We start from the raw sequence: 10,697 nt of genomic DNA, 5'->3' as shown, positions 1-10,697 counted from the left end.
AAATAAAATCTTTTAATTCAATTATATTTAATTATTAAATTTAATTAATGCTTTAAAATATTTAAAATTTAATTAATTAGAAATTTAATTCGACTTCGCTTACTTAAAAAGACTTCTTTTAGGATAAATTATGCTTAAGAAAGAATTAAATAAATATTTTTATTTGTTTAAAATAATTTTTTTTTTCAAATTAAATATTTTTTATTTTTTAAAATAAATTTTTTAAAATTAAATATTTTTATATGTAAGGTAAGGAAATGGGCATTATCGTCAATCCGTGAAAAACGAGGAGACTCGTCGGCACTTTCCTTCCAATGCGACCAAAAACCAGATAAATCCTCCTGTTGTGCCTTCCAATCCTTCACTCTCTTTCTTTTGCTTGTCTAAAAATTCCGTTTGGCAGAAGTTGCTGACATCTCTGTTTGGTGTTCATTGAGGCCCTCTTCTCAGTTTTTCTCTTTGCATCACTATCTTCACAAGGTTGGTTAGATCTACACTTCTTTTTATAGCCCATTTTTTTTACAGTTTTTCGATACCTGTTTCGTTCTGTATTGTTCAGCTCTTGATTTTCTGAATTCTAGCTGAAATTTAAATTGGATCTTTGCTTATACACTCGTTTCGTGATCTGGGTCTTCCAGATCTGGCACTATTCGCCTCAGAACTCCAAAATGGACCATTTTTCTAATTTTAAGATCTGGGTCTTGACCCTTAGCTTGATTTTCCAATCTGTATATGGGTTTTACCTTCCGGGTAGCTACCCCCACAAATACAATGTCGGTGAAGCTTTATCAGTGAAAGTGAATTCCATTACTTCTATTGATACCGAGATGCCATTTAGCTATTACAGTCTACCCTTTTGCCAGCCTGCAGAGGGTATCAAGGATAGTGCTGAAAATCTCGGTGAGCTCCTTATGGGAGATAGGATTGAGAATTCCCCATATAGGTTTAAGATGCATGTGAATGAGAGTGAGATCTTTTTGTGTCGAGCTGACCCCTTATCTACTGAGAACTTTAAGCTTTTGAAGAAGAGGATTGATGAGATGTATCAGGTTAATTTGATTCTTGATAATTTGCCGGCAATAAGGTATACTAAGAAGGAGGCATACTTGTTGAGGTGGACAGGATATCCTGTTGGAATTAAGGTTCAGGATGCCTATTATGTTTTTAACCATTTGAAGTTTAAAGTTCTTGTTCATAAGTATGAGGAGGCCAATATGGCACGCGTGATGGGGACTGGAGATGGTGCTGAGGTCATTCCAACAATTGGGAATGGAGGATCTGATATTCCTGGGTACATGGTTGTGGGATTTGAAGTAGTTCCTTGCAACTTCATGCATAATGTTCAGTCCGTGAAGAACTCGAAAATGTATGGCAAATACCCATCTCCAATTAAGTGCGATCCAACCACTGTGGCTATGCCAATTAGGGAGAATGAGCCAATTGTTTTTACCTATGAGGTCACCTTTGAGGAGAGTGATATAAAGTGGCCATCGAGATGGGATGCCTATTTGAGGATGGAGGGGTCAAAGGTCCATTGGTTCTCGATCATGAATTCTCTGATGGTTATCACCTTCCTTGCTGGTATTGTCCTTGTCATTTTCTTGAGGACTGTGAGGAGAGATCTGACCCGTTATGAGGAACTTGACAAGGAGGCTCAAGCACAGATGAACGAGGAGTTATCTGGGTGGAAACTTGTTGTGGGTGATGTTTTCCGTGCCCCAACCAATGCCTCACTTCTATGTGTTATGGTTGGAGATGGAGTTCAGATCCTTGGGATGGCGGTTGTGACAATCTTGTTTGCTGCTCTTGGATTCATGTCACCAGCTTCCCGTGGAACTCTCATTACAGGTATGCTTATATTCTACATGATTCTCGGTATTGCAGCTGGCTATGTAGCAGTTCGCCTTTGGAGGACTATTGGATGTGGCGATCACAAAGGATGGGTTTCAGTTTCCTGGAGGGCTGCCTGCTTTTTCCCTGGTATTGCCTTTTTTATCTTAACGATTTTGAATTTCCTACTGTGGGGTAGTCATAGCACAGGTGCCATTCCAATCTCTTTGTTTGTCGTTCTGATTCTGCTCTGGTTCTGCATCTCTGTTCCCCTTACTCTTATTGGGGGATACTTTGGGGCAAAGGCACCCCATATTGAATACCCAGTTCGAACCAACCAGATTCCTAGGGAAATACCAGCTCAAAAGTACCCATCTTGGCTTCTCGTTCTTGGTGCCGGAACTCTTCCCTTTGGTACACTTTTCATTGAGCTCTTCTTTATCATGTCTAGCATCTGGATGGGCCGTGTTTATTATGTTTTTGGGTTTCTCTTGATTGTTTTTATCCTTCTCGTGGTGGTTTGTGCCGAAGTGTCTCTTGTTTTAACTTACATGCATCTCTGCGTTGAGGACTGGAAATGGTGGTGGAAGTCCTTCTTTGCTTCTGGTTCAGTGGCCATCTACATTTTCTTATACTCCATTAACTATCTGGTATTTGATCTCAAGAGTTTAAGTGGGCCAATCTCTGCAACGCTATACCTTGGTTATTCTCTTCTAATGGTTCTAGCAATTATGTTTGCAACGGGAACAGTTGGATTCCTTTCATCGTTCTGGTTTGTGCACTACTTGTTCTCTTCAGTGAAGCTTGATTGAACTGTGAAGAAGTTTCTTCGACCAAAAAATTGGCACTTATGGAGAGTAGCGTTATAACTGGGGCAGAAATGATCGTTGCCCATTACAATAGTCTATCTGGTTTTACTTTTGAGTTCACTTTCCTAGGGAGCTTACCAAAATGTAATAACAATAATGTCAACCTGTTTTTGCACTATTCTTTTATTAGATGGGTGATCTTGGCTTTGATAGTATGAATGTGATATTAAAAATTAATTTTAGTTGGTGGGATTTCTGGTATTTTATTTCTGTGCTATAGTTTTGTATGGGTTTCTCTTAACTGGTTCTTTTATTTTGAATAATGGATGTTGGCATTCTTTCCATAGGTTTATTGGGCTGTAAATGAGTTGAGTCACTTGCAAACTATTTGAGGTTTAACTTAATAAAAAGTTTGAAAATAACTAAATCAAGTTCAAGTTTAATTTTTAAGCTCGTTTAATAAACGATTTGAGCTTGCAAAGATTTGCGAGTTCACTTGTTTAATAAGTTGACAAACCAACTAATGAATAGGCTTTAATTCGTTATTTAGTTTTTTTAAACTTATAATCTTAAACTTAAATTATATAATTTAATGTGATTAACTCTAAATCTATGAATCATTATGGCTGTAGATGAGATATAGGATTTAAGCTCACCTCATTTAAAAAACGATTCAAGCTTAAACTTTTTGACAGTTGAAAAAATTGAGTTGAAGCTCGAAAAAGGTTTTGTCCAATAGAATCTTTTTTAAAATAGTCAGCCCGTGCAACTCATTTAACTGCAACCTGAGCTCTCATATGGTGGCAATCTACTTCTAGTGCTTTCTGATCTACTTTCAATGGGTAAGATGTGGGACCAGCTGCCAAAAGGTTGGCAACACATTATTATTATTATTATAGAACGTCGTCAATGCCTAGTCGATTAAAATCAATGGTCTAATATTTAAAAAAATTTTATTAATTCGTTATAAATTCATAAAGGAGAAAAAAAAAGAGAGAGATTGAGTTGAAATTCAAATCCACACTATATTTAGAATTAAGCAGGTTGTGATATGAATAATCGAATTCGGAATAATATTTTTATTCTATAAATTTTTAAAAATCATTTTAAACTGACAGATTGCAAACAAAAATTCTAAAAACTATAAAAGAAAAATTAAAATTAAAAAAAAAATTGAAAGAAACCCAAATTTAAAACAGTTCGGAGCTGAGCAATTAGAGTGACTTTATATTGTAAATTATCATTTTTTTTTAGTTGTAGAATCATATTATAACAACAAAATATAAAGAAAAAATATAAATAAAAGCAAAATATTTTCTAATGTTTTAAAATATGCTTAGTTTTAAATTACCTAATAAATAATATGTTGTTGGATATATTTCTTCTGTGTTCTTAGCGAGAAAATTATAATAGCATGCAATATGAAATGATAATCTAATAATAATTTGATATATATATGTAATTATTATTTTTTAAAAAAATATTATAAAATAATTATAAATTTTTAAAACCGCCCACTCATGCATAGATATTCAATTATTATCGGATTGACATATAAGATATCTTACAACTGTATAATAACTCGTTTTGGCATCCATGCATGTCGTGAAAATATACTTTTTATTTTACTCTTACCACTATATTATATATTATTAAAAAGAAAAAAAGCAAACAAATCTCATATCATTCAAAGTCAACCTCAGCTAATGGATTCTTTTACTCATTTTTTAGGGTTTAATCTTGCATCAATTTCTATGGAAAAACGTTCATATCACAAAAAAAGTAAAATAAAATAAAAAAATCATAGATTCTCAATGGAAAAAGTTCAGATAAGTAGATGGCAATAATTTTTCTAATTAATTTAGTTTAAGTACCATTTATATGCAAGGAATTGTCCACCAAGGAAAATGCATTAATAGCCAACGCTCTTGTAATTTTTCTAATTAATTTGGTTCAGTTCCATTAAACTCAAAGCACCAACCCTAAGCCCTATCACCAGAAAATGCATCATGGACTCCACAGCTGTAGGGTTTTTTTTTCAACCTGGAAAACAAGCATCTGGATTTTGAATTTTCATCACTACCCAGTTGAAAGAGCCAAAAAAACCTCCGCAATACCTGACCCCACCCAAAAATCAGCTTGAGGCTTGCACGAGCTGTTGGGACACAAACAAACAAGTGTAGCATAAATTGGAGAACGCAGGGCACGGCTTTATAATAGAATCAACCGTTTACAACAAGTTGACCAGCTAAGACACCCAACTAAATCAGAATTTTCTGGTCTGAGGACATGAGAAAACCCCCCAAGTTTATATAACAGTTGCGCCAAAGGTTCACTATGACCACCAAATATCTTCTTTGGCAGGGTCCACAAAGCTTTTCACAGAAACAAATACCTTCTGAAAACTTGCACATAACGAGGTTAGCAGATAGATGAGAATTTATCACAAAAACCATAAAACTGCCAGTCGATGTTCCCAGATATCAACATCCTTGAGTGACAAGCCTCACTTCATTAGCTACCACACCCACATTGTGCAAACATCCATACAAAAACTGGAAAGCATAATAAAATGATGAAATTTAACTATGTGAAACCAATGTGAAATGAAATCACAAGTATGTTAAATTGGGATACCCCTTGAGCAACAGGTGAATACTCTAAAAAATCAAATACTCAATGACCCTAAATTGCAAGCACCCAAATGCATTCCCATACTAAAGTGAGAAAAGAAACAGCAGCTATTGTTCACCAATAAGTTTTCTGCCACCAACCCCACCCAAAATAAATAAATAAATGAAAAGAGAAAAGAAAAGGAGAGAGTGAGAACAATAGAGGAATATACAAGCAAGGATGCAATTATAAGGTTTCTAACATAATGCCCATCAACTAGAACAGCTAAGTTTTATTAAAAGATGCCAACAGAAATTCAGCAAATGACATGTTTAAGTGCTTTAATAAACAAGTAGCTCATGCATGTCTGGTTAATAGTTCAAGACCGCTGATTGCAATGCTTAATTATTCTGGCCCCTATACAATTTAGTGGGGCACACAACACAAAATGAATAACTAGTTAATAACTAAATAGGACTTACTAATCATTATGCCATATCCTTAACCAAAAATCTAAATAGCACATTCTAAATCAACGTTCTTCAGCATAACTTAACCAAACAAGAACCCTCATCAACAATATGGAATCCGCCACAAGAAAAGTCTTTGGCATCACAAGCACTCATTGATAAGACAGTTCCCTTTACTACAAACTCCCATTTTCCATTGAAGAAACAACATTACGAGTTCATGTGTAATAACAGAAATACACATATAGGTATGAGGAAGGATGTGAATGGGCCAATCAGCATAGACGAAATTAGATAAGGAAACTTGGTGATTTAAGGGTAGGCTAAGCCGGCCTCCAAAAACACCCAGTCAAAAGGGACAACCCGCTATTGACTATAAATGCTACTTCTAAATCATCATGCCATTTCTCTACACAAGCTCCCTTGTTCCTAATCCCAAAATTACATTTCATAAACATAGTTGAACCAAACATCAGCAACTCTCTTTAAATAACATGAATGCTTGTACCACAACACCATCCCTAACATACGAACAGCTAAACCAACTCATAAATTATTAGTATCTCTCACAGGCTCAGAAATTTATTTTCAACATAGAAGTATTGCCCTAAAGCAAGCAACTTGAACTATGCAACTCCGCATCTTTGGTAAATCAATTTCTTAAATGCATGTTTCACAGCAAACACTATATGCTCAGATTCAAAAATAAATATCTACATGACAAAATTAACTATTGATCAATTTATGAAACAATATGAGCACTCCTGAAACCCAATATATGTTGAGTTCTGTCACCTGCCACATAAAAGCTACGAAGAGACATCAGAATAATAAAACAAGCTAAAGGAAGAAAAAAAAAAAAGGTGGGAAGCTGGAGAGAGAGAGAGAAAGAGAGGTATAATTGCTTACCTTCTTAAACAATGAGAAGAGAAAACCAAGCCAAGGAATGTATTAATTATAGAAAAGAGAAAACACAAACATGCAAATAAACCACATGGTTAAACATTCCAATGGAAATAAAATATATCAATAAAGGCGTCAGTCGCAGCTTCCAGAAAGTCTATAAGGGATTAAGAAAACAAAGAAAATATTAGCAACCAGACATTATATAGGACCAACAAGCATCCGTAAGAAACCAAATTATGTCCTACAAAACAAGAAATATTAATATCAATGAATTTTGAGCAGCTTCTCCAAAATACAGTGTCTTCTGCCCAAATCTCTGCAAATGTCATAACAGTACAGCAAGGTTAAAGATGTGAGTCCCAAACTTCCAACAAAGTCATGGCAAGAGGTAAGAAATCAGGTTGCTCCAAGAAACATCAGGCCTGTAAAAATTATTCAATAATGGCAAAGGAAAAGGGTTAAGAAATGTAAACATGAGATATTAACAGATAATGTGGTGATTACGTGGATACTGCTAAAATGAGAAAATAAATTCATTATCACAACGGGGAAGAATATTCCAGACAGATGCAGAAACTGTAGGAAAAGGTGTATGCATCCATACATCATAGCATCATCCACCATTGCTGCATGACATGGCTCGCAGTTAATTCCAAGGAAGATGAAAAAGTTAAAGAGTCGCATGATGAAACCAAACACAAAATTCAATGGTAGTTCGGGATTATAGATTGTTATATTTGGCATCTGGACTACATTTAGAAAGGGCAGACTCACATACTTACAAAGTACCTTCTTTCCTTAAAAAACCTTTGCATATACACAAAAAAGCCAAGTGAGAATTCCAAATAAAATGGCAACATGTAAAAGCAAAAGCTTATTGGATCTTTCATTTTTCTAATAACTAATACATTTTAAAAACATAAATGGACCAAATACGTATATTTTGTGTTAGAAAATATGTTCTGGCACACAAATAGCAAACTATTTTTATAGCATATATTCACATTAACCACTAAAGAGAGCTTACCACTAATGCCAAAGCACAAAATTCTCCAATGAATCTACAAGTCTATAAGGAGCTAAGAAAAGCCTATGTGGCATTTTTATCCTCGGATCAGATTAACAGAGCAAACATCAGTTGAATACATAAAATTTTAGAAGATCTGCCTGAGTTCAATCCTATGAAAAGGCCAGAAATCTGAAGCCTGCCTCCATGCCAAGTACATGATGCAAAAATTCATATTTCCAGCCTCTTTACAGGTCTAGACTCTAGAGATAATTCCATTTAATCATACATGCAATGACCGTCGTGTGTGTGTGTGTGAGTGATAAAAAAATATGAAAAGAAGTGCATATACCTCTGAACCGAGAACTAATACCAAAGAGGTCATATCATTTCATTTCTGTCATGAACTTCTCATACTCTGCATCTGCACCATAAGTTGCCTTTTCTGAAGCAGAGGAAACTGGAGGAGGCGCAGGTTGATTTGGGGCCCACGGGACACTACTGATGCCCTGTAAATGGTCAGTTGTTGGGACAGGTGCAGGAGGCGGAGGAGGAACTGCATTGTAATAAGACGAGTAACCTAATGAAGCTGTAGCATATGCAGGTTGAGCTCCAGAAGGCATTGCTACACCAGTGTTCCCATAGATATTTGATGATGGTGGTGGAGCAGAAGTGCTGTTTTCAGACTGCACTCCTGGTGGGTAGCTTTGCTGAGCTTCACTAGAAGTCACTGTTTTATTTGGTGCACCAGAGGGAATAGGTTGTACTGGTGGAGGATATTGTACACCATAAGGGGGCATAGGCTGTCCTGGGACAGGAGGATACATCGTGGACCCAGGAGGGGGAGGAGCATAAGGGGCATAAGGAGGTACTGGCGGCCCCCATGGAACTGGAGCTACTGTATAGCTTGCAGGAGTGGCTGCATAGCCTGCAGGTGGTGCGTTTGGAAGAGGACCACCTGGTGTAAACTGCTGTGATGGATAGGCACCAACCGGCTGAGATGAAACAGGGTATGTGGGCATAGTTGATGTAGGAGGGCCTGGAGGAACAGTAGGCTGGGGTGGCTTGCCAGCAACTCTCACAGCGATGGTTCGTCCATCTATACGATAACCGTTCATGCTTGCAATTGCATTATTAGCCATTTGGATATCTCGATACTTCACAAAACCATAACCTTTGCTCACTCCAGTAACCCGATCTTTTATGACCTTAGCCATCACAATATCACCAAAAGATGAAAACAATCCAATCAAACCATCATCATCAAGATTAGGTGGCAAATACCCAATATACAAATTAGTATCATCATACTCTTTGATAGGCTTAATTCCATTTGCTCCCAGTCCCGGTTGATTTGCACTGCCAAGACCCCCAGTATTAGTAGCCCAAGGGGGATTGCTTCCAGAACTACCTGAACCCAAAGCTAAGGTAGAGGTTTGCTTAGTTGAGGATTCTGGTATAGTCCCTCCTAACTCAGCCAAAAAGTTCTGATATTCATCATCCATTTTCTTCCCTGCTGTTCCCTTAACAGGACAATCTATGGTTGGATGTCCACCATCGCCACAGATCTTACAAAGCACATCACTTTTAAATGTAGTAGTGCGCGAAGGACATGCATACTGCCTGTGGCCTGGCTCACCACACAACCTGCAATACTCCTCATCCCTAATTGTCCCATTCAAAGCAGCAAGTTCTCTAAGCTGCTGTCTCTTATGTTCATTCAAGACCTCATCAACAGGCTGCAACAATTTCTCAACCATCCCTGCAGCAGCATCCAATGCATCCTGTGTTTCTGCCTCGACTAAAACATGCAAATCCTCATTCTCAGATGGGTCCGGCTTCAAATCCCTTTTTTGCTGCAACCTCCCCTCCTTTACTGACCCTTTACCTCGAATCACAATTTTGGCTCCTGTTTCCCTCTCCATTCTCTTCTGCGTATTCCCTCTTGGACCAATGATCAATCCAATAAAATTATATCCCGGGTATTCCTTCATGGGTATGTAAAGTTTCTTCTGAAGCTTTGGGGGCCTGTAATCAGCAGGAGGCTTAAAGGCAGGATTTCTCTTGATAATCTGAGAAATAATTTCTTGCCTCTCTTTGTTCAATCTCTCTCTTGCCCTATATTCTCTAGTATTAATTCTAATTCCCATATTATCATAAATTGGTTCTGGAGAAGGAGACCTAGCTCCCTCGGGTCTATCATCAAGGGGCAAACCCGATTGCAACATTCTACTAATCTCTAGAAGCCTAGCATTCAAAGCCTGAATTTCTGGGTCAAACTCAATACCTCCGGTGAAATCTTTCATAAAATCAGGAAGCTGAATTACTGGCTTCGGCTCGTCATCTGCCCATCGCGATTTTCGCTTGCGCGTACCGCTACCGGAATCATTATTATTAGTATCGGTTGACTGATTGTTGGTGGTGGAATCAGCCGGTGGATCCCATCGGCTGCGTCGACGTCGACGGCTGGTTGTTTCCTCTTCGCCTCCCGAGTAATCCCTGTCGCCACTATTGGTATTGGTGAGACCATTTTCGGATAGCAGGGGCCTAGAGATTTCGAGTCTCGGAGTGGTCTCGTAGGCGATAAGAGGATTATGGCCGTCTTCAGTGAAATTTTGATTCAGGGTTTTGTCTGGATTTTGGGGATCGGAGAATTCAGGTTCTGGTGGCGGAGGAGGAGGATTTTCATAGTGAAAATCTAGGGTTTCAGGCGGCGGCTGAGAAGGATCTAAAGATTGGAATTGGGTTGGGTGGAGAGAGTCCATAGAGTCCATTGAATGGGGAGGAAGAAGGGGCAGGGTTTCAGATACAGATCTGCGGAAAAAATTATGCGGCGTTGGGCTTATGGTTTATATAATTGATTTAATATCCAATTTTTATTTTATAAAAATAATGATTAACTAAACCAAATTCTAAAAAATGTCACATATTTGTAAAAAATAAAATAAAATAAAATGTCACATAATTTATTATTCTTAATAAAAAAATATTGACGAAATGCTTTTTTCTTCCGGAAGTTCCTGTATTTTAATTAGGAATTTTTAAAATACATTAAAAATAAAT

The 10,697-nt window shown here is 37.2% G+C and overlaps 2 protein-coding genes across 2 annotated transcripts; one reads left to right on the top strand and one right to left on the bottom strand.

Annotated features, from left to right (window-relative positions):
• The first annotated feature begins 265 nt into the window (after window positions 1–265).
• On the top strand, window positions 266–2,881 carry LOC110668993 (transmembrane 9 superfamily member 11). Its single transcript, XM_021830425.2, has 2 exons — window positions 266–480; window positions 639–2,881. The coding sequence occupies exon 2, from the start codon at window positions 669–671 to the stop codon at window positions 2,640–2,642; it is 1,974 nt and encodes a 657-aa protein (XP_021686117.1). The 5' UTR covers window positions 266–480; window positions 639–668; the 3' UTR covers window positions 2,643–2,881.
• Window positions 2,882–6,717: 3,836 nt separating this feature from the next.
• Window positions 6,718–10,480, bottom strand: LOC110668994 (splicing factor-like protein 1). The gene is made up of 2 exons (XM_021830426.2): window positions 7,987–10,480; window positions 6,718–7,050 (listed from the first exon to the last, which is right to left on the bottom strand). The coding sequence occupies exon 1, from the start codon at window positions 10,406–10,408 to the stop codon at window positions 8,021–8,023; it is 2,388 nt and encodes a 795-aa protein (XP_021686118.2). The 5' UTR covers window positions 10,409–10,480; the 3' UTR covers window positions 6,718–7,050; window positions 7,987–8,020.
• Window positions 10,481–10,697: the final 217 nt, after the last annotated feature.

Source organism: Hevea brasiliensis, chromosome 13 (assembly GCF_030052815.1).
Source record: "Hevea brasiliensis isolate MT/VB/25A 57/8 chromosome 13, ASM3005281v1, whole genome shotgun sequence".
Taxonomy (NCBI): Eukaryota; Viridiplantae; Streptophyta; class Magnoliopsida; order Malpighiales; family Euphorbiaceae; genus Hevea; species Hevea brasiliensis.
Note: the sequence above shows the minus strand (reverse complement) of the source record. Positions and strands in the feature narration are given on the sequence as shown.